The sequence below is a fragment of the Leuciscus leuciscus genome, assembly GCF_965113295.1.
Source record: "Leuciscus leuciscus genome assembly, chromosome: 2".
Taxonomy (NCBI): domain Eukaryota; kingdom Metazoa; phylum Chordata; class Actinopteri; order Cypriniformes; family Leuciscidae; genus Leuciscus; species Leuciscus leuciscus.
This window is the reverse complement of record NC_138726.1, coordinates 2,012,368-2,038,247: the sequence shown is the minus strand read 5'-3', so window position 1 is coordinate 2,038,247 and position 25,880 is coordinate 2,012,368. Positions and strand designations below refer to the sequence as shown.

The 25,880-nt window shown below is 40.7% G+C and overlaps 1 protein-coding gene across 3 annotated transcripts in view; it reads left to right on the top strand.

The window, feature by feature from the left end:
- LOC309492112 (cadherin-1-like) overlaps nucleotides 1–14,549 on the top strand; it is a 143,405-nt gene extending 128,856 nt beyond the window's left edge. For 2 of the 3 annotated variants that reach the window (XM_082160943.1, XM_082160942.1), the window contains exons 7-13: nucleotides 12,133–12,308; nucleotides 12,388–12,516; nucleotides 12,606–12,791; nucleotides 12,870–13,114; nucleotides 13,809–13,954; nucleotides 14,026–14,250; nucleotides 14,335–14,549. In XM_082160943.1, the coding sequence (XP_082017069.1) occupies nucleotides 12,133–12,308; nucleotides 12,388–12,516; nucleotides 12,606–12,791; nucleotides 12,870–13,114; nucleotides 13,809–13,954; nucleotides 14,026–14,250; nucleotides 14,335–14,534 (1,307 nt within the window). In that variant the 3' untranslated portion in view covers nucleotides 14,535–14,549. Of the gene's footprint in view, nucleotides 1–8,833; nucleotides 8,975–9,106; nucleotides 9,263–11,880; nucleotides 12,026–12,132; nucleotides 12,309–12,387; nucleotides 12,517–12,605; nucleotides 12,792–12,869; nucleotides 13,115–13,808; nucleotides 13,955–14,025; nucleotides 14,251–14,334 lie in introns of all 3 variants that reach the window. The other variant, XM_082160941.1, reaches the window with a different exon arrangement.
- The last annotated feature ends 11,331 nt before the right edge of the window (nucleotides 14,550–25,880 follow it).

The window sequence follows — 25,880 nt, the reverse complement described above, 5'->3', positions numbered from 1 at the left end:
GTCATGTCAATGTGTGAATGTGGGCGCGGGATAGCGGGCACATTTACAACACTGAGAGCATTGTCCGCCTGAGCAGAGCGAATGCATGTTGGTTTCGTTTAACAGAAACCTTGAGACATGCAGAACGTAGTGTTTGTGGGCACTGGGCAGTGGGCACATTTACCACATTTAATGCGCAATCGATCTGGGTCGATTTTATGTGCGCGAGCCCTGTGTGACGGGCTGTGTTTCTGTGTAGGAATGAGCACTGGGCAGTGGGCATTTTGTCTACACTCATAACATCATCGGCCGTGGCCGGAACACCAGAAAATACACTCTTATGGGATTTATCTGGAGGTCGGTCCAGCCGCAGCTGGACTAGGAACACTCTCTTTTCTCCTTTTGCCGGTGACGCACGGAAACCATAGAAACGGTGCTTGGGTGCAGGCGAGCGGGTTGTACAACGCGCTCGTTGGCTGCAAAAAACACATCTGCAGTCGCCTTTTCAGGGAACTGACAGAGCGAGCATTGACGGCATAATTGTATCTGCCGGTAGACCCGGGATCGAACACGGGTCTCTCGCGCAAAAACCTGAGAATCTGCCACTGGGCCACAGGGGAAGACACATAGGCATTTAGTTAGCGCGAGTATTATCAGAGAGCGTCAACATGCTGGCGTTTGTTTGCAGGCGTGCGTGCATTACAACAGGCTCGCTCACTGCAGTATTGACATTTCCAGTCGCCTGAACTTCAGAGGGGAATGAGACATGTGTGAGAAATGGAATTCGGCCAGGCCGCAGCGGGACGTAAACACTCTTTTCTCCTTTCGCCAGTGACGCACGGGAACCATAGAAACGGTGTTTGGGTGCAGGCGAGCGGGTTGTACAACGCGCTCGTTGGCTGCAAAATGCACATCTGCAGTCGCCTTTCAGGGAACTGACAGAGCGAAGCATTGGAGGCATAATTTATGCCATAATTTATGCCGTCTCGGAGAAGGATGCCAGGTGAGTCCGCAGAGTCACCATAGGCAGTAACTAGCTCGCAGTGAGGGCAGTCGCCGTCAGCGAGCGCGAGAGCTGCGTGTCCTCAGGAAAGGAAAAAGACGCCCGGCTCTTTTAGTGCAATGAGAGTGTGTGTCGCGGCGGCGAACACACACATACACAAAACACAGTAGCAGAGAAAAGGATATGTACGCCGGAAAGCTTGAGCAGGAACGGCGATTGAAGGCGGCGAGGTGTCGACCAGCAGCTTCAGATGAGTGCCGCTGAGTGCTTCTATCAGACGGCGCGGCTTCTTCCTCTCGGGATCCAGCGATGCGTGAACTCCGCTGAAGAGATGAAAAACTGGCCAAACCAGCCTCTCTGGGCCGTATTTATAGCCCTAGCCCCACCCGCCTTCGGCGGGACATGACGTAATGGCCGCGAAGCACCCTCATTGGTTCTGACGTCATGAGGGGCCTCTATCGATAGGCTGGTGCAGTTGCCGCAGAGCAGCCAATGGGCGCGCGAGCTGTCTCGCCCATGTCTGCATGCTGCTGCAATGCGTTTTACATTATTGCAAAATTAAGGATAATTTTTGGCTTCAATATCTCGAGGAAAAGAGGTTTTCCCCTAGCGTAAATTACTTACGCAAGTACGAGAGACCTCTCGTAAGAGAACGGGTCTGTGGATGATGCATTCAACATGGGACTGCAATGCATCCCACAACATCTTGACAGACTGGGGATTTATGTGAGGATCCTATTTGTGGACTATTTGTGGAAAATTCCCGTCCAACACCTGTACAATTAGACTTGGTGTCTCCCAGAGGTGTGTGCTCTCCTCACTGCTCTTCTCCCTGTACACCAACGACTGCAGCACCAAAGACCCTTCAGTCAAGCTCCTGAAGTTTGTGGATGACCTGAGGAAGTTCAACCTGATTCTGCAGGTCTACTCTCCAGTCGTTGGACCCTATTTTACCTATCTAAGCACATGCTCAAGTGCACTTACGGCGTGTCTGAATCCACTTTTGCTAAATTGACGACGGGAAAAATGGTCTGCGTGCCCGGCGCATGATCCAAAAGGGTTGTCTCTATTCTCTTAATGAGTAATGGGTGTGTTTTGGGCTTTTCGTGCAATAAACCAATCAGAGTCTCATCTCCCATTCCCTTTAAAAGCCAGTTGCGCTCACGCCATGGCGGATTCGATATTTACATGGCGGAATTTGCAAGCGGAAAAACTGAACGCTTCTCTAGCGAGGAAACGGATCTGCTCGTGCGTGAGGTTAAAGCTGTGTGTGTGTGTGTGTGTGTGTGTGTGTGTGTGGTTAAAGCCCGCAAGGAGACCATCTACGGGACAAGCCGGATGCCACCATATCTTTATGTACACAATAATAATCTTTTACATTGTAATCATTTTTTGTTTAATATTTGGCATGTTTATGTGCTGCTGCGTGTCCCTGTGTGTGTAATAAGCAGAGTGTGTGTGTAATAAGCAGAGAGTGTGTGTAATAAGCATAGTGTAAGCGAGTTATATGCTCATATTTCTAATGCGCTAATAAACAAAAAAAATACTGCACCATTGACTTTAGACCAGGTTTCAGTAGGTCAACGGCTCAGTCTATCTCAGTTCCTCAAAATAGCACCTGGTTCTCAGGCCAGCAGCCCATGGGCGAACAGATGGGCACACATGCAATGCATTTAAACAACGTGGAGCAGGAGAAAAAAGAAAAAAAAAACATTAAAAAAAAAACCTTGTAAAGCTTTAGATTACAGCCCGGAAGGTACTGCGTAATTAAAGCAATTTTACAGTGTAATTTTCTGTAATTATAGTTTACCTATAAAGTGCTTGCATTACACAATCTAATATCACTGACTCGGAACCTTTATTTGAAAAACAAATTAATTCAAAACAGATTTACAACACTTCTTTTTTGTTTATATTTTTATTTATTTTTTAAATTAACAATTCATTTCAAATGCTTAAAGCTAGGGTAGGTAATCCTGTTCAGAAACACTTTTTTTTATACTGGGTGAAATGGTCCTTCCATCCTGAAAGTAGTCAATACATTATGTGTTCAGAAAAAGGAATGAAAACAATCAGACCTCTGTAGCAGCTGCAGGACAGTAAAGACTCTGACCAATCACTACCACTCGGTCCGAGTGTAAAGAACCAATCAGATGCCTTCATGTCTCGTCCTGTCACTCACTCTCGCAACCATGGCTACCACCCCTTTTGCTAGATCTGCCCATTATGCGCGCGCACCCGTTTGATTTGAGGAGTGCAAGTCAAGAGATGCGCGGAACCTACGAAGAGTAAAATTATGGCAGAGAAAGAGCATTCAAAATTCAAAGCACCTGCATATTCAGTCAGCGAAGGCAAACAAGGCAAAAACTACTTCCTCGGACCCTGGTTGCCCGCACTCTTGAACGACCTCCTCTGCTTCGCCCTCGACCCCGGACCTGTCCTCGAACCGACGATGCGGTAGGCTTGTCTCGTTAGTGTAACGTTAGTCCTCATCAGAGTCAACAATGCTTTCATCATGGAAACTCTTAGATGCAAAACACTGTATATGTTATGAATCTAACACGAAATTCACCTTCATCACAGTGTAACTGATGGTAATGGAAAAACATGTATCAATGCAACCTGTTTTTAGCTTTGCCTTATAAATATAGCTCGTTACCTATAGCCTAAATATAGCTCGTTACCGAATCAAACAAAGTAGCCTATATTTTAAACTTTACCAGTATCGATATGCTAGCTTGATAGTGAGTACTAAAATAAATCTTATTTGTTTATATTTATAGTGATAAAGTTAGGTATTTTATTACATGTTATTCTGACATGATGTCACTGCATGCACTGCGCTCATTCCTCTCCACTCGTCTCAGGTAAATAATGCGTCTTGTTCCAGCCTGAGCGTTTGGCGTCGCGCGTTCATGTGTTTTGGGGGCGTGGCTTTGGAAGGAGCTCAGAAGGGAGAGGGTGGGAGTGAATGGAAATAATGAGCTGTGTTTATTGCAGATTAAAAGGTCTACAGTCACTCGATTTGTATACTCTCTTTTTCAGAGCTCTTACATTTTAATTATGTATTGGTATATAAAGACAGTTTAAACAAATTTGAAAATATACAATTTTATAAAAATCCTACCTACCCTAGCTTTAAGTCTTGACAGAAAGCAGCGTGTTTTGTCCCTCCTTTTTTCTCTTGCTTGGCTTCTTCCTTTTTTTCCTCTTCTTCTTTTTCTTTCTTCTCACTGATGAATCTGAAGAATAAATCATGTTTCTTTCTATTCTGTATTATGTATTAAAAGAAAATGCAGTACACCCAGAAATACATCCTCGCCATTTACTCATCTTTTACCCTCATGCCATCCAAGATGTATATGACTGTACTAAGGGGTCCACTGGAGGCAAGTCGAGAGAACCCAAGCGCAGTTTATTATAAACAAAAACAAACATGAAACAAAAACATGGCGTGGCATAAAAACAATAACCAAGGCATGAACATGAACATGCACAACAACAGATTTATAGGAAACAATACTTGACAAAGACACATGGCAAACAAGAGGGCTAAATACACACAAGACTAATGACTAGACAAGGGACAGCTGTGAACAATAAAACAATGAACCAATGACAACATGACACATCAGACAAGGGAACACATGGGAGGATCACATGACAGACAAGGAAACATGACATGAACAAACCCAAAAACAAAACCGTGACAAGGACTTTCCTTCTTCAGATCAACACAAATGAAGGTTTTTAGGAAAATAAAAAATACATCTCTGGGCATACATATAATGCAAGCTCATGTGTTCCTAAAAGTTGGAGCATCAAACAGCACATTCTGCAATAACTGTAGTAATCCATAGAACCCCAATGGATGGATCAATGTCTTCTGAAGTGAAACGATAAGTGTTTGTGAGAATAATCAACGCTATCTCACGACCAATTCGTACGAATTCGTACGAATTATAAAAAGATGGCTAATTCGTACGAATTCATACGACCTCACTCGTACGAATTTGTACGATTTGTCTAAACCCACGTGATGGGTAGGTTTAGGGGCGGGGTCAGGGGTAGGTCATTCGTATGAATTCATACGAATTGGCCAATTCGTAAAATATGTACGATTTTGCAAAAATCGTACGAATTCGTACGAGTGAGGTCATATGAATTCGTACGAATTAGCCACTTTGTAAAATTTGTACGTTTTCCCGTGAGATCGGGTTGGAATAATTACAATATTTTAAACCTTTTAAACCATAGACTATCGCTTTAGACCAACTGTAATAAGTTGTTTTTCAAATAAAGGTTTCCAAGTCAGTGATATTAGATTGTGTGTATTGAAGGGTTACAAATTTAAGAATCTATTTCAGATATGCTTCCTTACATAACATCATGGTGAAGAATACTGATTTTAGCATTTGAGGTTTTAATTTAGATTCCAATACAAACTGATAAAGTTTAGTAGACTGATTTCAGATGATTATTGAGTCTCCAGCAAGAGTCTCCTTTCCTGCCAGTCCTGTTTTCTCTATTGTATTTTAAATGAGTCAGATCACTGAGATTCTCACCTTTCAGCCTAGACGTTGAATCGTTAGGTTGATTGGATTAGCTGTAGGGGAGACTTTCACCTTTTGTCTTTAATGGCTCTGGGATGGCCCTTGGAACCAGAGTTTCCTGGCCAGTATCAGCATTTGAATAGCTATGCTGATTCAATTGGACTGGTAGTGCTATCAGACTAGGGTGTTACCTAAACCTGTTACATGCTTTGTTTGAATTTGTCTCAACCTTCAAAAGTCCCTCCTCCTAAAATGCCTATAAGACACCATGTACAGTTACATACTTTAGATTTTGTTGGACGAACCGCAGCCGCGCTCAAATAAAGAAACTCTTCTGTTTGAACGTGATCCCAACGTCTCCTGGTCTGCTTTGAAGAAAGAAAAAACTTTCCAACAGTATGTATTTTTATTGTACCTTTAACTACATGGAACAAGAGGGTAACAAGCACCAATTTAATTTACGGCCCGCAATGTCACACTTACCCTGTAACTACTGTACATGGAACAAGATATATTTCCCAGTATTTAAAAACATTGCAATAGATTCAGCTTTACTTGCCTTGAAATGTCCAAACTTAAACATCTGCACTTTTGCTGTAATAAATGTAATAAAACTGTATAAATGCATAGATATGTACCCTGTAATTTTTTTAAACCTATACAGTATGTATTGTAGGGCTGTACTCAACCAAAGAAAATCTTGGTCGACTGAAGTCCTGAAATTTTCGACTAAAATCGACAAAAAATGATGGTAGAAAAAAAAAAAAGTTAAATTAATTAGATGCGCACTGTGCGCAGTACTTGGTAGCCTTGTTGTCCGCCTAAATGAATTATAAATAAACATAAAAAACTAGTAGGCTATTTGCAGTCTATTAAATCGTTTTTGACCTAATTATTTTGCACTGAAATGAGTCTGACACTTGAGTCTGTCGGCTCTGACAGCGCTGCATCACGTGCACCTGCGCAATATCATAGCTTATGATTTCCGAAAATAGTACTATGTTGTCAACTAGTGATATCATCACAAGAACTGTTGAGGAATATGCAACATAATTTAGACAATTATTTTTGTAATATGTTATAATAATAAGTTATAACTGTCAGACACTATCATTTCACCGTGCATGTCCTCGCACCGAGCGAGGCTGAACATGAGCTCAGCTTCGCAGCTGAGACACGAATAGACTATTAACTTAAAGCTTTTACTCTTAATAAACACAAAAGGCACGTCCACTTTAATAAAAAAAGAATATTTATTAAACAAACCAGATCAAGAGCAGAAACGAAATAAAGTGCATAACTGAAAAATAAAGCATCCTAGGCTCAAAACCAACACAACCAACAGCACAGCGCAATTGCGCATTAGGCTCCAAATAAAAAATAAAAAAGTTAGGTTATCACTCTAAAACATTGAAATATGCTAATTCTGATATGTTCATATAGCCTACTCAAAACAGACAGGGCAAGCTAACGCAGACAAGTGAGCTTACCACTTTTAGATGATAATGATATGTCATGTTTGTCGTCGAGCTGTGGAAAACTGTTGCTTGCAAACTTTGCATTCGACCTTTTTCCTGTTATCAATTTTGAATGAATGAATGAATGAATGAATGAGGCATTTATATAGCGCTTTCATATGTACTACTGTACACCCAAAGCGCTTTACAATCATATCAGGGAATCTCTCCTCAACCACCACCAGTGTGCAGCATCCACATTTTAACAAAATGCTGCCACACTGTCGATTTCTTTGTTGTTGACATGTTAGAAGAGGACTGACTATTAAACGCTCTCACAATTAAATAAATATTATTCAGCATCAAACCTTCTCTCTCTCTTGGGTTGGGCCAATCCAAAAAAGGTGAAAACAAGGGGGGTGTTCTGAAGACAGACTGTTACAGTGAAACAAGGGTACTCTGAAAACACCCCCATTAGCAGTTAGTGCTTTCCACCTGATGAAATGAGCGCGCCTCAGCGCGGCAAAACTGATGAAACAAACGCGGCAAAACTGATGAAATGAACGCGGCCAAAAATCGACCAATCAGAATTTTGGTCGAACCAGAACGTATCGACCAATTAATCGACTAATCGACTGGGACAGTACAGCCCTAATGTATTGGTACACAATTTTTACAAGAAGGTATGCAGTGTATGTTCTCGCTAAATTGCTCCCAAATGTAAGATTGATGTACCCTTTATTCCTCAAACTTTACATATTGTTCCCTTAAACTTACATGCAAGTACTTTAAAGGTACACTATAATTACAGAAAGTTACGCTGTAAATGTGTCTTAATTATGCAGTACTTTCCGGGCTGTAATCTAAAGCGTTACCAAAAAAACTTTAAAGATTCCACAGTAAAGTATGTATACAGAGCAACAACAAAGAGCTTGTTTTCATTTTAAATGAGCTGAGCTGCGATACCGAACAGGACCACATGGAGAAGCCCAAAAACTCCTAAATCAAACGCCTTGACTTGACTGCATAAACGTACAATTACTAAACACAGCAACGTAGACATGACAAATATGTCTAGAAATGCAGCATGCGATCGGTGATCGAGAGCACACATACACAGTTTGTTGTTTGTGCATCAATATAACAGACTCTCACACACTTACTGTACGACTCCTGTACGTCACCAAAACTGCTCTTCAGAAACAATCACAGAATATGATAGAGCTCGTGTGTTTAAGCAAAGCTCACACTGGAATGAATAATACACTAAAAGCACAATGTGAGTCTCTATCTCTCTGATATCTCTGATGTAATCAGCCTGGCCTTCTTTACATTAGCGCTGTTTTGGACTGATTGTGTGAATGAATTTGATGACTGGATCACTGAAAACTTTCACAGAGTTTAACGGTTTAAAATGATCTGATTGCAAACAGAGATGCAGAATCGGGGAAATATCCTCCTACCAGGGTTACAGACACTTGTAGATGCTCAGTGTGATCTAACTGTGTGACGAAAATTACGTTAATGACGTACTTCACGCAAGTTATTTTCGTTAATTGTGTTAAATTATTTTAACGGGTTAAGGGTTTTGAAATGAATCACATGCGTTATCTCTAACAGCACTAATTTTTATATATTATTTTTTGTTATCTGTGTCTTTCTGTCTGTGCACTGGAAGCTTCTGTCATGAATACAAACTCCTTGTGTTGTAAGCATACTTGGCAATAAAGTTCATTCTGATTCTAAAGATGCAATTATCCAGATATTTGATGGATTGTGTGCTGTGTTTAACTGTAAACAAAAATGTTTTGTTGCTCATTGTCTTTTACTTACATTTTCAGATGGAATCTCCCGCTGATGATCTGGTTCTGATGTTTCCAAAGTCTTCAACGGGTCTGAAGAGAGCAAAGAGAGGTTGGGTTATTCCTCCATTCAATGTGCTTGAGGATGGCAAAGGTCCTTTCCCACAGAAACTGGTCCAGGTGAGAGAAAGTCATGAAGGGAAAGTTCAAAATTAGATGGACGAGAAAGAGAGTTGTCTGTCATTGACAACTTTTGTTATTGTCTCTTATTAAAATGTTCTGTTATTGTATCTTATTGCTTTCTGTATTTAGATAAAGTCGGACTATTCTAAGGAAGCTCAGATAGAATACAGGATCACAGGTGAAGGAGCGGATCTGGAGCCTAAGGGGACTTTTTTTATAGAAATATTATCAGGGAATCTGTTTGTGACTCGACCACTCGACAGAGAAAAAAAAGCTTCATACAGAGTAAGTTGATTTTTAGTGCATTTCAGCGTTGGATTATCTGCTCGTTCTTAGTTCTTTGAAAGCTAAAATAAAAAAAAGTATAAAGAAAAAAGGCCTTGTGAAATAGCTTGACACACAGTTTACTTTTCATGTTTGAAGATACTGTACATTTATTGTAATTAACTACTAAAATTTAAGTCATAACTACACTTGCATATTGATGTATCAAAGCTAACAGACATGAAAATAAAAAACTACAACTCTAATTTATTTGTGTTTTCAAACAACCTCAGATATTGGTCTCTTAAAGGTGCAGTGTGTAGATTTTAGCGACATCTAGCGGTTCGGTTGTGAATTGCAACCAATGGCTCAGTCCACCGCTCACCCTGATGGTGCAAGTTGTAGTGGTGGAAATTTTGATTCTTTCCAGAGACTCGTTCATTTTCAGTTCGTTCACCAAAATGATTCGTTCAGATTCGTTCACTGATTCGTTCAGTGACAATTTCTTCCTATTACATAAATACTGCAGCAGGTGGCGAAAAAGAGTGTATTTTATGCTATGTTTTAACGAACGTATTTACTTGTTACAGAAAAACTGATTTGGCTTTGTTAAAATTTGTGCCTTATTTACTAAATTAATAAAAATAAGTCTAAATAAGAGGTTCAGATGACCAAACCAAGGTTTTCTTGCATAATTAACATTTTAATTGTTTGGTCAGACATAGCCTACACATTTATAAATCTGGGATTATATTAAACGTTGAGTTATGTTATGTATGTTAAATATGATAAACAATTATATGCACACAACTGCGCTTTGAATGAGATTGAATCACATGCTAAATGACCGATCTACCCAGTACTCTCATTCACGAACGAAATGTACCAGTTTGATCAATTCGTTCACGAACGAGATCTCTCTCTCTCATTCAGACTCGAAACAGAGCGATCTCGGTCAGTGATGGGCGTATTCGTTCAGTAGATCCAACCAATTACATGCCCCTTCACAGCCCGAACTGAAATATTATTTGCTGACGTTACGCAAATGAGACCTATGTAACGATCACAAGCTGGAGTGCCCATGAGAGCCGCCAGAGGGCACTCCACACCAGACTATCTTGTTCACTCAGACTACATTTCCCATAACTCACTGCCCGGACTCATCATCACTGATTGTATTCACCTGTATCTCATTCACCTGTATCTCATCACCTTGTTAGTTTCAGCCTATTTATTCCTTGTTCATTCATTCAATCATTGCGAAGTTTTGTATGTTGTTGCACTGCACTTCTGAGCATTTTCCCTGGTTTTCATGTCTCTTGGTTTCTTGGATTTCTTGCCTGTTCCCTGGATTACTATCTTGCCTCTGACCCCTGCCTGTTAAGTTTTGTTTGTTTGTTTGTTTGGACTGTCTACTTGTGTTTTGACCCTTTGCCTGTTTATTGGATTTCGTCTTTGGATTACCCCTTAATAAAGCTGCATTTGGATCCTCAACCTTCGTGTCTCGGAGCAGTTCGTAACACCTAACCAATACTGTCATATTTTTTGGTTTGTTTTAGTTTTTAGAGAAGTGCATATGACATGAATAAAACGTAATTAATTCATTTTTGATCATACAAAATGAACACAAGTAGTAAAGTAAATTTTTCAAAGTGCAAAATACCACAAAACTAATTAAAACACACAAACAAAAGAAAAGAAAAGAAAAGCAGGTAAAGAGAAGTGTAAATTTAAATCAAGTAAACAGTCAAGTACAAAATGACAATGTTAATTTGTCTTTGTAAGCCTATATTTAACCATGCTTGCGTTATTAAATTGTTTTCATTACAATGGTAAAGTGTAAATTTCCTTCTTTGATGCAAATATGCTGACTACACAAACCCAGCTCTATCGGTTCGCCATCATTATCGTTCAAACAATTGGTTCTTTTCGTTCACGAACGACATGTAGCTGCTACCAGTTCGTTCACGAGAAGATCTCTCTCTCTCGTTCAGACTCAAAAGCAACTCGGTCACAGTCAGTGAAGGGCGTATTCGTTCACTACATCCAACAAATCACATGCTCTGTCACATCTCATACTCGAAGGCTATTGGCTTGAGGTTTAGTCATTCTTGACAGGTTGAAAACACAGAGCTACCCAGTTCACTGAGCTGCGCATGCGCTGCTAATAGCGCCGCGCGGCTGTTGAGGGAGGAATTTCAGTGAACGAGAAATATGAGTCAATGGATTACGTGAACGAGAACGATTCGTTCACCTAAAAGATTCGTTCAAAAAGAACGATTCGTTCACGAACGTAACATCACTAGCAAGTTGCCTCTAGAAACACCAACGAAGAACAAGCAAAAACAAAAGAGTGACGAAACGCGCTCTGTAGAGAAGTTTGTCCGTTTAAGTTTTCTACTGTAGAAATATGGTGACGCAAAATGGCGACTTAACATGTAAGGGGTCCCGCAGTGTATGTAGATAGAAATGGCTCATTCTAAGGTGATAAAAAACATAACGTTTAATTTTGTAAGGTCTTTATAGAACACTCAAAACATAGTTATTTATGTATATTATAATGCATTTCTGTCAACAGATCCTCATAAATATTACACAATACACCTTTAACATGCCTGTATCTCTTCTCCTGTCTTTAGCTTGTAGCTCATGCTACTGGAGTTGATGTGAATATAGCAGAAGCACCAATGGAAATTATTGTAAATGTGCTGGACCAAAATGATAATAAGCCTATATTTACTCAAAATCCATTCAATGGAAATGTTCCTGAAGCTGCTGATATAGGTAGGTGTATGATGCAGTTTCTCAATGAAATGTTTAGCAGTTTCTTTTTTCTTTTCAAATGCCTCTTCAGTTTCATTGAATCAGTCTTTCTTCTTCTCTCGCTGAAGGTCATGAGTTTATGACAGTCACAGCCACTGATGCAGATGATACTGAGGAAACTGACAATGGTGTTATCAGTTACTCAATCGTCAAGCAAGATCCAGAATTGCCAAAACCAAACCTGTTTACAATCAACTCTGTTACTGGAGGAATTCGTGTGAATGCTTTAGGCTTGGACAAAGAGGTGAGAAATGATGAATGGATCATACATTGGTGAATGATTTAATGTAAACAAACTCACCTGAAAACATCTTTCTTTTCAGACATTTTCCAGATATACTTTGTTAATTACGGCTACTGACGTGAAAGGAGAAGGTTATGTAACCACTGGCACAGCTGTTATTACTGTGACTGACAGCAATGATAACGCACCTCAGTTTGAGCAAACCACGGTAATGTATATTAATAAATTCAGAATGTTATATAATAAGCATTTTAACTTTATTAATACTTATTTACACCATACATCTCTTTGTTTTAGCACACTGTATCTGTCCCAGAGAATAAAGTAGGGGCTGAAGTGGCCATACTTACAGTTACTGATGGAGATGAACCTGGATCTCCTGCCTGGTCAACCAAATATAAGATTATTGGCGGTGACAAGAGTGGGTTTTTCAATATCAGTACTGGACCCAGCCAGCTAGAGGGCATCATCACCACTGTAAAGGTACTGTGTGTTGCTCATGTGTTTCCACAATGGTTGTGATGATTACCTTTAATAAAAGACACTTTATTTTCCATTCAGCCCCTGGACTTTGAGAAGAACAAGCAATTCATTCTGTCTGTGATTGTTGAGAACGATGATCCATTTGTCGGTTCTTTGGCCACTTCCACTGCCACAGTCACTGTGAATGTAATTGATGTGAATGAGCCTCCGGAGTTTAATCCAAAGGAGAAGGTTATTAACAAACCTGAAGATTCACCAGTTGATAGTGAATTAGTTACTTATAAAGCCACTGATCCAGACACTGGAAAACCACAGAAGATAAAGTAAGATATTTTGCAAATGATTTTCCCCTCTGAAACAATCAACCCACCAAAATATCATTATTCCATTTGAAAATTCTGACTGATTTCTGTTTCGGCATCCGGGTTGCCAGCTCTGCTCTAGTTACCACAGCTGCAGCTACAAACGTGTCGGATAAAAAATGTCTAACGTTACGAAACCTAAAAGACCTCGTTATGAATCCGAAATAAATGAATAGCTGTATCTTTGATATCTGTTACACATAGTGACTTAGGCTTGTGCTTGTACTTACGTTAATGACAGATACCTACCGTTACAAGTTAGACTAACAGCTACTGTACTAACAATGTACTGTCACATACGAGCGTACATCTTTACGATTATATTTGGCTAATCGCCATTAGTAAATTTTTGCAATACATAATTACTTCGCAAAACATCTCTCATGAAGCATAAACATATTTAGCAGAAAAAAAAACTTACTGTGTAGGACTCGTCACTTGCTATTGGAAGCTCCTTGTAGCAGCCGACGTTCCTGCTGGATCCTGCAGCCTAACTGGCAACCTCGAGTCAGGGGGAGGGGGAGGGGATACACCGCTCTACAGTCATTTGAAAGTGATTGCAGTACCAGTTTTGGCCACAATCTTACATACGGTTCCTTTAAGTTGTTCTTGCTGAAAATTTCTAGTTTTAATCTGTATGTTTGGTTCCTTCCAGGTATAACATTGGCAGTGATCCTGCCGGCTGGCTGAGTGTTACTCCAGACACTGGAGTTATTAAAGTCAGGAGCCTTATGGATAGAGAGTCTCCCTTAGTCAAAGATGGCAAATACAGAGCTACCATTTTAGCGTTGGATAATGATGGTAATTTGTGTTTCCTTTTTTAAGAGGAGAATTCTTGCTGGCCTTTTTCTGATGTCTGTGCTTGTGTGCAGGTGAAGCTCCAGCAACTGGCACAGGAACCCTGGTAATTGAATTGGAGGATGTAAATGACAACGCTCCTGTCATCAGTGAAAGGAATATAAGAATATGCAATCGTGGTTCAGCCCCAGTGCTTCTCTCTATAACGGACAAAGATGGACCTCCTTTCGCTGGTCCCTTTAGAGTTGAGACCTACGGAGAAACCAGTAAATATTGGTCCACCACGATGAATGGCACATGTGAGCAATTACTAATGTTTTAAAGAGATATTAATCTGGCTTTCTTGGTATACATGTCTAACTATTATAATGTACCCATTTTAGCAACTGGTGTCTTTCTGACCCCAAAGTCTGCATTGAAGAAGGGTGCCTACAATGTTGTCCTGAGAGTTATTGATCAGGGTGGGATGGATCAGGAAAACACCATTCAAGCAACTGTGTGTGACTGTGAAGGAGAACCAGTGCAATTTAGTGACCGTGACAACGCTTCTTGCCTAGCAAGCAATACATTCTGTCTGCAATGATACATTGAATGAATCCAAAAGAGAAGTGTAGTTTATAATTGAATTAGAGGACATGAATGACAGGACTCCCTGATGATGTTTATTAATAATTCATTCATTCATTCATTTATTAATTCATTACATTTATAATGTAATGTAAATGCAATGAATTAATGAATTAATTAATATAATTACACAAGTCATTTATTCATAAATATATATTTTTTTTTTTACATTTGCTGAACATTATTTTACATGTATTATATCTGTCATCTTAATATTGCTGTAATCATTGTTATCTAAAGGATAATACAGCCAGATACTTTTATAATATAGTTTTCTTAATGGCTTTTCTACTGTTTTACAATTGGTTTTAAAACATTTAAGAATATTTTCTGTTGACGAATTTTTTTACGAATTGACGAAAGATTTAAAATCACAACGTAACTCTTTAACTATATTTTACAAGATTCATCTTTATTTACCTTTCTTATAAAGCAATTGCAATTGTTTTCATAATGCTATGAACATTAAACTTTCTCATTTGCATCTGTTTTTTATCATTTGAATACATTTGACCAACAATTAATCCAAGTGATCTTTACATTTAATCAGTAACTCATTTAGTACATTTATACTACAGATATAGATTTGTTTTATAGAACTGAATTGCAATTTCTGAAACAGATAACCAAATTTCTGTCATGACAACTCCTCTGAGTGTTTGGCATGTAATGGATATGTTAAAATGCCATAAGTTTTCTGTGATGGCTAGGTTTAGGGTTAGTAGGGGGTAGAAAATGTCATTAGCTCAGTATAAAAACCATTATGAAAATGGAATGTCATTGTAATGATAGGAATACCAATGTGTGTTTTGTATAATTCAAAAAAAACACCAGAAGAGAGCAGACTTGACTTTAAATACAACGCCCATTAGTTTCTGTAACGGTCACCAGCTGGAGTGCCCTTGAGAGGCACCAGAGGGCACTCCACATCAGACTATTGTCATTCCCTCACAAACTACACAACTCACTGCCTGGACTTTTCATCCATTATCACATTCACCTGTATCTCATTATCTTGTTTAGCTCACCCCATATAAGCCTGGTTCACCCTATCAGTCGCAAAGTTTTGTATGTTGTTGCACTGCATTTCTGAGCATTCTCCCTGGTTTCATTGTCTCTTGGTTCTTGGATTTTTGCCTTTGACACTTTGCCTGTTTGTTTGTTTGTTTGGACTGCCTTTCTGTGCTTGACCCTTGCCTGTTTGATTGCGATTCTGGATTACTCTAATAAACTGCATTTGGATCCTCAACCTTGTCTCAGAGCAGTTCGTGACAGTTTCTGTAAAAGCTTCAAACACCCAGCAGCCTACATTTGACTGAGTCAATCTTATGGCCGGTTCAGATTACACAATTTTTTTGTCTTATGCGATAGTCACTGTGTCAGATTACACGATTTTGACTCCTAAAATCATGTCGTGTCGTGGACAAGGACCATGTCAGACTACACGTTTCTTCCAGTCATCGCGTGCCGTCTTTGAAGACGCGCGTGAAGGCGAAACTAGTAGCGCCTGACTTCCGGAAACAAACAATGGATGAAGCGGCGATTTTCGTATTGGCTGTCTTGTGTTCAGAAAAAGATTAAAAAAAGAAAGAAAACCCGACAATGGACACGTTCCTGGATTGCACGAAGAGGACAGTATGGACTGTCAATCCTTCAAAGAGAACTTGAGGTAAAATATGTTTAATCTGTAAAATCTAGTCCATGTACATGCACACACACACACACTTAAACTCACTCACATAATACACACACATAAACTCACTCATTCACACACACTCTCGCTCGCTCGCTCATTCACACACACTCTCGCTCGCTCGCTCATTCACACACTCTTGCTCGCTCGCTCATTCACACACACTCACGCATTCTCACTCGTAACACACATACATAATCACACTCACACAAACAAGTATATCTATAGCGAAGTACAATTTAAAGGAGAACTTGGTAACTTTTTTAACTTAATAAAACTGTCTAGAAATCATTTGGATGGTTAAACAACCTGTTCTTGTGATATTGGTGACTTTCCCCGCTCCCCCCAGCGTTCCCAGGCGGAAAACCAACCTTGCAACTTGCGCACTGCCGTCCCGGCAAAGTGAAATTGGAAGTCTCGTGAGAAGCGAGAACTAGAACGAGAACGAGCGCGAAACACAAATTGCTTTACGGCAATTCGACATAAACACACACGCATGTATGATGTATTACCAGATTACTCACCTCGGTAGACATAGCTCCACGCGATACAGTTGGCTTGCTCCGATCAAAACAAACGCACATGAGCAGCGGTAGAGAGGGGGAGGAGGCCGCCGCAAGTGAGTTTTTTACGACTGTGTTGTGAAATATACGCCCCCCCACAGCTGTAGGGGGAGCTCGTGGGGAAAACATGCGACAACAAAAGGGAAAATCAGCGAAGAAGTGACTAGAGTTCGCTAGAGTTACAGAGTTCTCCTTTAACCCTCTGGGGACCAAAAACGCGCCCACGCGTTTTGCTCGTTTTTTTTTTTAGCAATGAAAAATAAACACAAAATGCTCTGTTAATTTTGATCTTTCATTTTCGTGTAATACATCAATCGATCCTGTTCAGTTTCTATTTTTTTTCTGTATACTCACAATACAAATAAAGTGTTTTGCTTTTTGACAAATAAAGAAAAACTAACATGATGCTATTTCTGCCTTCTCTCTGTCAGTAAACTCCCATTTGAAACGCGTTCGAAAATTATCTATAACTCCGCGAAAATTCAGTCAAACAGGCAAACAGACCCACGGGCATAAAGCTTGAGATCGCAGCTTTTAAAAGAAGTAATTTATATAAAAAACAAATATTATCAGCTTCTGTAATCTGTATAAAAAGAGAGCGACTCCAGTCGAGCTCATTACGAGCCATTCAAAAGTAATTTGACCACGCCCCGGAGAGCGCGTGCTATTCAAACGCAAATTCTGAGAACCATTTCAGTCTGTGAAACGCCCCCACATCAGCTGTAAACAAAGAGGCATAATATAGCCTACCTTATGGAGAAAAGTTTCCGTGCTGATATGAGGAGCAGATCCCGCTGAGGAGTGAGGTAGGCTAAGTTATCCTTTCTCAAGTGTTAATGTGGAATAACGTTATGGAATAACGTTGTAGGCTTATGTAAACAAAAAGATGAATCGCGTTTCTATAATATGAATCGCGTTTTCTGTGAGATGAATGAAGGGTACATATTTGTAAAGAGTGTTTAGCCTAAATATGAATCGCGCGTCTGTGTGTGAAAGAATAAACTGCTTTTACAGTTACAGTTACTGCGTTACAGTCAGGCGAAGTATGAAAGACAACATTTTGTTGACTAGATTTGGGTACAGTTTTTACTGTAGAATATACTGTCACATCAAATAAGCTTTTCTGCTCATAAATATAAAATACTATTTTGTCAAAAATAAAGTCATAGACTAAGATGTTCCAATGTTGGCTATATTCAAACTAATGAATACATATGATAAAATGTAGGCCTATAATCATTTTTTTTTTTTTTTTTACAAAGAAAGAGTACTTTTTTGCAGAAATATTGCTGAAATTGTAATTATTGTTGTAATTGTAACCTTTTTAATAAAATAGCAAAACATATTTACAAGATAGATGTAAGCAAAATCTTAAATGGTCAATATAAGTCTTCTTCAAAATATATATTTTGTCCTTGTATTGTGGCTCAGTCAGTGTCACACCTGAATGAATGGCTAATTATGCAGAGTCATTATGCAGAGTGGGTGGGACTGGGTAATCTAAGGTGTAAACTACTCCTCCCCCTCGCATATTGGCTTTCCAAGCAAAACCTGTTTTACACCATTTAAATCAATGTATTTTTTTTTGTGAACGATAAAGCAAGACTATTTTCACATAATTTTGAAGCTAGAACTGAAAGGGACAACATCCATTAGTCAAAAGTCTTGTGGGCACATATTTTGTATGAGTTTTGTGGTCTTATTTCAGCAACTTTCATTTTAATTTTTTTAAATAACCACGCATAAACATTATTCTCTTAAAAATACAAACATCTACATACATGTTGCTCGCATATTATGGTAGCCCTGTTTGTGCTATATAGAGTGAATTTACACCTTTGCCATTAACATGTTTATAAATAACTGAAAAAAGCACAAATGTCAGAGCATGTCAGAACATCTCAAGGGCCCCAAAAACAGCTTGGTCCCCAGAGGGTTAATGAATGATTAGTTAGCTTAATGCTAATTACAGTCAGTTAATTAACAGTTACTCACCGGGTTGCTGAAGTACTTATGCTATTTTTCGCCAGCATTTTTCTTTTTTAATTCTGTCATGGTACTCTCTCGATGAAACATCATACAGGCAGGAGTACTGTTGCCACAGCTCCACGAACCTTTCCTCCATTTCATAATTCCACTTAGCAACACTATCGTCTCTATTTCGTTTCGGCATTTTTGAAAGCTGTGTATTAAAATGCGTCTGTGCTCCTATTGGTCAATGTCACACGTGATAGAAACCGTGGTGGAGGACCGGAAAAAAAATTAAACATGCTAGTCTTTTTGTCGTGGTGTCGTGAAGCATCGCAGACGCAACGTAGGCTGTCGCCCGCTATGACACACTATACGAGATGAAACGATCGAATCTTGTGTCCCGACGCCCGTTGTCGTATACAAATTCCCACGACACTCTAAGTCAAACGGATCGTGGCAAAATCGGGCTAAAATCGTGTAATCTGAACCGGCCATTAGTGTTTTTCATACTAAAGGTTATACAATTATGTGTAAATTCAGGTTTATTTCAAATATCCTAAATTCAGAAAGCTTATTTTGTAAGCGGCATTGATTTGAACTTCAATATTCTGGTTGTCGTTGAAGCCAATTGTGTGGAGAAAAATCCTGAAATGTTTTCCTCAAAATTAAACTTAATTTCTTTTCCACTGAAGAAAGAAAGACATGGGGCATTGGCATTGGGGTGAGAGAATTATCAGGAAATGTTCATTTTGAGGTGAACTAATCCTTTAACCTGTATTAACCTGAATTGAATGTTTTATGTTGTAATTAATAAATACATTAATTTGAAATCCCTTTGACTACTGTACATTTTTGACAAAGACATTAGTTAAGTGGTTAACTGCATCCAATTCAGATGTATAGAATAATTGTTTTTAGTAGTAGCTGAAAAGTATTTATAGTGAAACAGATTTATTGTTGTAGATTAATAGTGTGGGCTTAGTGAGGGCTTCCTGGGGTCTAAGTGAGGGCTGCCCGTGCAGGGCCAGCGCTAAGGGGCCAACGTTTTGCCAATGAGCAAATTCTCATGGGCCCTGCGCTGGCAGCCCGCTGGGGGCCCTTAGGCTAGCCCTAAGTGGGCCCGTAAAGAGCCAGTGCAGGCTTGTTTGCAGGTTCTGAGAACGCCATTACACTTAATATGATTTCAAATTCATACCCTAAATAGAACACACTTTTTACTTTTTCACCACAACTGATATTCCTCATGCCAGGTTATTTCTCTTAAGTCAGTTTTTTTTTCTCTCTCAAACATTTCAGCATATTTTCAATTATATCTGTACAATACACAGTATACTTTTCACTGCAGATAATAAGGGTTTCATTCACAGTAACTGCCTTCCATAATGCTATTACTATCAAACTTTTTATTTGCATCAACCAGTATAATATATTTTCCATAATTTAATCCAACTGTTCTTAATGGCTAATCAATTAATCATTTGGTACACCTACAGATTTCTGTAGAAAGATTTTATATTTTCAAAATGGTTAAAATGAATGTGTTATAGTATTGTAACATGTATGCTCTGTGTCGTGTTTCCCTGTGACCTAGTTTTCCCCAATCTGTTTGATTTAGTCATTTCTTTCACCTCTGTCCTGTTCATTATCTAAGTTCCTTTGTTTGCTCTGTGTATTTAGACCCTGTGTTCTCCCTCAGTCCTCGTCCGTTCTTGTTAATGTGTTAGTTTCCTGTTCCTGATTCTGAGTTAATTCATTAAATACTATTATAATTGTTCTCCTTCGTCTTCATGCTGTTTCCACTACACGTAATGTAACAGAAGAACGGACCTAACAGTACTTTGAAGCGTTTTTTCTTTCTGTTTATTTAAATTTTTTTCCCAATGGCCCTTCCCGCAGTCCAGCTTTTGTGGCTGGAGCATGAAGACTGCCCGCTGGAAGAACACACACATGATTTTATCCAGCTTGCGTGCCAGACGCTTTACCCCGACCGTTCGCTCTGTATATTTTACCATGCCAGCCTGAGCGAGCGGTCGAAGGCACGCGTTCCAGCGGGCAGCCAGAACGAAGATGTCGAGCGCCATCATGGAGTGGGTGCTGGTAAACAACAACTCACCATTTATCATCGGCCCTGCTGAGGATGACAGCATTACCAGCCCCACTCCACCACCACCAGGGACGGACTGGGGCTAAAAAACAGCCCTGGACTTTCTCCTAAATAGGCCCATCATCTGGCCATTCGCCCTAGCCGTGCGCGACAGACACTAGCCAGGATGTCCTGATACTATATGCCACAATACTGTAGCCTATCAGACAAGGTATTCACAGCAAGTAACATCTCAAAACCACTGATGATAATTGGGGTTGTGCTTATTAATGAAGCCTCAACCTTCAAATAAAAACAAAAAATTTACAATGCCATAAAATAGGCTACAAATAATTAAATGTCACTGGCTACAGAAACCCCAAAGTACACAAAATGTAATTATGAAACATATAGTTACTATATACCACCAGGGGTGAGGGGTCTCCAACCTTTTTGTGTGCGAGGGCTACCTCAAGGGATAAAATAATCTAGAAGGCATTTTTATTTGTTATACTTTATTATACATAACATGGTGGTGCTTTTTTACTTTTCACCATCATATGCAAAATAATAAAATATCTTGATATTCTGGTTCAGACTTACAAGCAAAAAAAAAAAAAAAAAAAAAAAAAAGTTGTTGATTTTCTATAAACCTATTTTATCAAAAACAGTAGCCCAAACATTTAGTATAATAAATATAAATGCAAAAATAAATATATAAATAAACTGTCATAAATTCTAAACAAAAACATTACTGCATTACACTTAATAAATGTATACATGACTATATATAACAGCATTGTTAATATGAATATATACAGGCACATTTCTGCCAAAAAAGTTGGTTTTACCAACTGGTTAATTCATAAGTTGTGGAGTGAAATGTCTTCTAACTGGTTTGTTCTTGGAACAATGTTTCTTCTGGTTTTTTGTGTCAATATGTTGTGAATATCAGCGCTGTTTCATCTTTTAACTAGCTTAAATCACATAGTCATCTGTGGGTTTATAATAGAGATAGATAATTCTGCGCTGAATTGAACAGCTTCTCAGTGGATCGTGCAGCTCTGTGTAGGCTAAAGTTCGCGTGATCGAGATCAGCCCGCACAGCTGCTTTGGCCGCGATCGCTGTTTTTTGGGCCGAGCTGATAATGCTCTGCGCTGCTCAGATCAAACAAGTTTTGTTCCGTTTTTTTAGCGTTTGCCATTTGATGTTTCTCATACGCAACGCAAACGACAGCGTATAATCAAAGAGAGTTGGGTAATTTTGTTGAGGCAAAAGTTCAAATTGAAACGGTCTAACCCTTCAGTTGAAAAGGTCGCAAAATGATACCATTTATTCGAAGTCTGGAGCCCCGATTTACAGTGGATCGCTATTGGCAAGTTGAGGCTAATTATAGAATGTGTTTAGCGGGCAACTCACAGGCACCAGGTTGGAGACCCCTGCTATACTATAACTTAACTATTAAAATATAATGTAAGCAAATTTAAAAGTGCAGCCTTATAAAACTAACTTTCTGTCAGTTGCTAGTAGTAGGCCGACTCTTCTTCCTCAGTTGTTTTTTTTGTTGTTTGTTTTTCACGTATAGCCTATAAGTGATCGTATTAGTGCCCCTGCTGTTGGCTGTTCATATTGCTTTATTATATATATTATTTTTATTATTTTTTTTTTTTTGCCAACGGCCCTCGGTTGGACTGCCGTTCTGGACTTTTCCAGAACGCACAGATTGTCAGTCCGTCCCTGACCACCACCCACCGAGTGACACGACGGAGAAGTTGCATGTGCCCACCACAGACCATGGAGACTGGCCTTCCGAGATGGACGAGCCTGAACCGAGGAAGAGGTCAGAAGAAGTCATCACCCTGGAGCCTGTCCCACATCATGAGTCTGACCAGACGCGAGAGCCGGCAACATTGTGCGTCGCTGAGGGAGTGCTTGTGGAGCTCGAGGGCTGGAAGGATAGCCCCGCCTACAACTCCACTGCTGTGTGTGAGCTGAAGGAGGCCTCTGGCTCTTATGTTGAGGAACTCAAAGAGGTGTTTGAGGTAGATGTTATTGACTTTTTTGGTGACATTATTCCCAGTTTCCCCATATCTCCAGGACCCCCTGTATCTCCAATGTCCCTTGAATCTTCAGCACCCCCTGTTTCTCCAGCTGTGTCTCCCAACCTCCCTCTCCCACATCCTCAATCAGCCAATTCCTCAGCCCTGCCTCTGCTGTTGTCCTTCATCCTTTCGGCATCTCCTACATACTGTGAAGACCTGCCCAGTGTCTTCAGGCCACCAGCTCCGTCCAGCACAGAGGATCCGCCTCCAGCCTCCGGGCCCATCGCTCCACCTCGGCCTGTCGACCCATCGACTTCACCCTGGCTCCTCCCTCCCTCGGCACCATCGGCCATAAGGCTTCTCCAGGCTCCCTCGTCCCTCCAGCTTCGCCTTGGTCAGCCGTCGACCTGCCTGCACCTTCGGCTCTGGCCTAACGTCTGGCTCCTGGCTCCTCCCTCCATCCAATACTCCATGGACTCCTTATGTTTTTTGCCTGCTCCACGCCCTCCTCCAGAGCCCCCTCCCTCCCTTCTCATTTGGACTATTTATGGCACAAGGACGTGCCTTATTGGGAGGGGGCATACTGTAACATGTATGCTCTGTGTCCTGTTTCCCTGTGACCTAATTTTCCCCAAACTGTTTGATTAGCCATTTCACCTGTGTCCTGTTCATTATCTAATTAAGTTCATTTGTTTGCTCTGGGTATTTATACCCTGTGTTCTCCCTCAGGGCCTGTTTACATGACACCATTTTTTTAACTAAAAACATAAAACTTCTTATGCATTTTGGCTGTTTGTTTACACGACAGCAACGTTTTGGGTGCCTGAAAACGCAAAGTTTTGAAAACGGGTTTCAAAGTGCAAGTTTTTGAATATGGTCTCCGTGTAAATAACAAAAAGTGAATCTTTGAAGACGATGACGTCATGCATACGTGTATTACGTGTTCAGTCTATTGTGTTTCATCGCCATCTAATGGCCTGGCAGCAGAATACAGCATTTTTAGTCATTTTCACGGATCTGTGAGAATGGGGATCATTTTGATAATGGTGTCATCTGTAGGCTACACAAAAAACTCAAAGGAAGAACTTCTCCCTTTTAAGCATATCGTTGTTGTGTAAACGTCCCCTCAGTCTTTGTCCGTATTCATTAATGTCTGATGTATTAGTGTGAGTTTCCTGTTCCGGATTCCGAGTTTATTCATTAAACACTATTATAATTGTTCTCTTTCGAGAGGTCTCTCGTATTGCATAAGGCTAGCTTACGCTATGGGAAAACTCCTTTTCTCGAGAATATTGAAGTCAAATCTTTAAAACGCAGTGCAGCTGCACAGCATACACAGATGAAAGGCGAGTGCGGTCATTGGCTGTGCTGCGACAACTGCACAAGCCTATGGCGTGGCGGCTCAGATGCGCGAACCAATCAGGACACTTCGCGCCCTAGCATATCAGAGCTCGCCAGAATGGGCATGGCCAAAGGCTATAAAGCGCCCATTCACCGCCAAGGACCTCAGATTTTATCTCCTTCAGTGAACTCACCACTTCACTGATCTCTGGATAAGAAGCCTTCAGTGGAACAAGGCACCTGCCTTGCAGTTCTGAGGACGCCGGCTTTCCTGGTTTTTCAACTGGACGCCGCATTCAGCCCGCTGTTCTGCTGTGCCATCCGGCGCACTATATATCTTTTTAACGCATTAGTGTGTTCGCCATTGCGTCACACTTTTTCTAAAAGAGCAAATTTGAGGCGTGCAGAGGCCCTCTCTTCGGCGGAGACCATCACGTCCTCTGCGCTTCCTGTCTGGGCCGTGACACGTGGAAGCTGCACTCGGTGCGACGAGATGGATCTCCCCATCCTGTGGGCTCGACTGGCTGGTTTTGCCGATGACAACCCCACGCTTCCTGCTCTTCCCACTCTTCCTCCCCTTTGCTTGAGCCGCGCAAAAGAAGTGCCGCGCACAAAGGATGTCAGAGCGGACGGACACGAGTGATGTTCGCGCCCGCGGCTTCCTCTCTTTACATTCAAGAGAGCTACCACGCCCTCGCGTCCCCATTTCGCGCGTCACGCAGAACCCTCTCGAGCTCTCTGCATGACCCAGACGGACACTGAGTGAGTTTCGTAACTGCGTCACTCACAGGCGGAAGGAAGAAAGAGAGTGTTTGAGTCCCGCCGAGGCCGGACCAACCTCCATTTCTCACACATTTCCCAGTCCCCTCTTTAGTTCGGGCGGCTGGAAATGTCAATATTGCAGCAAACGAGCCTGTTATAAAACATGCACACCTGCAAACAAACGACAAACTGTAACTGTTTTACAGGCGACACAAAACATACCGCTTTCGCACCAGAGACCCATGTTCACATCCCGGCTCTGGCAGCAGATGAAAATTATGCTGCTCTCTTCACTGCGCTCGCAGCCAGCTTTCTTACGTACAGAAAGCGACCCTGTCCCTCGCGCCCTCCCGTTCACAACGGTGGGGTTTGAGTATTAATGAGCATTCAAAAACAGGTGAGACCATGTCGGCCACACCCCGAGTGACTCATATACTACAGAGACAGACTTTTTTCTCCTGTGCTTATTCACACACACCCGAGTTCGAATCTCGGCTGCGCTGAATCTTTTCACCAATGCGATTCACTCTCTTTGGCAGCGTCCGAAGACGGGGTTGCTCAGGCTCAACTTTTGACCCCGCCCCCCATCTAAGCCCAGCATAAGTGTGATTGGACAAAGCATGGCCAGCTTGGTCATGTTTAAGATCCATCTCTGGCTTCCTACAAAAGGGGTAGTGAACACAATCCTCTTTTGCTCAAGCTGGAGGTATTTAAAATGCAGGTTTGAGTCTACTGTAATGTACGCTCCCCTGCAAAATCTAATGAAGAAAGAGTGCTTTCTAGCTTTTCCCCCTCTGACTCACGCTGGAGGTGTTCTAAATGTAGGCTGTGTGCCCACTATAAAGT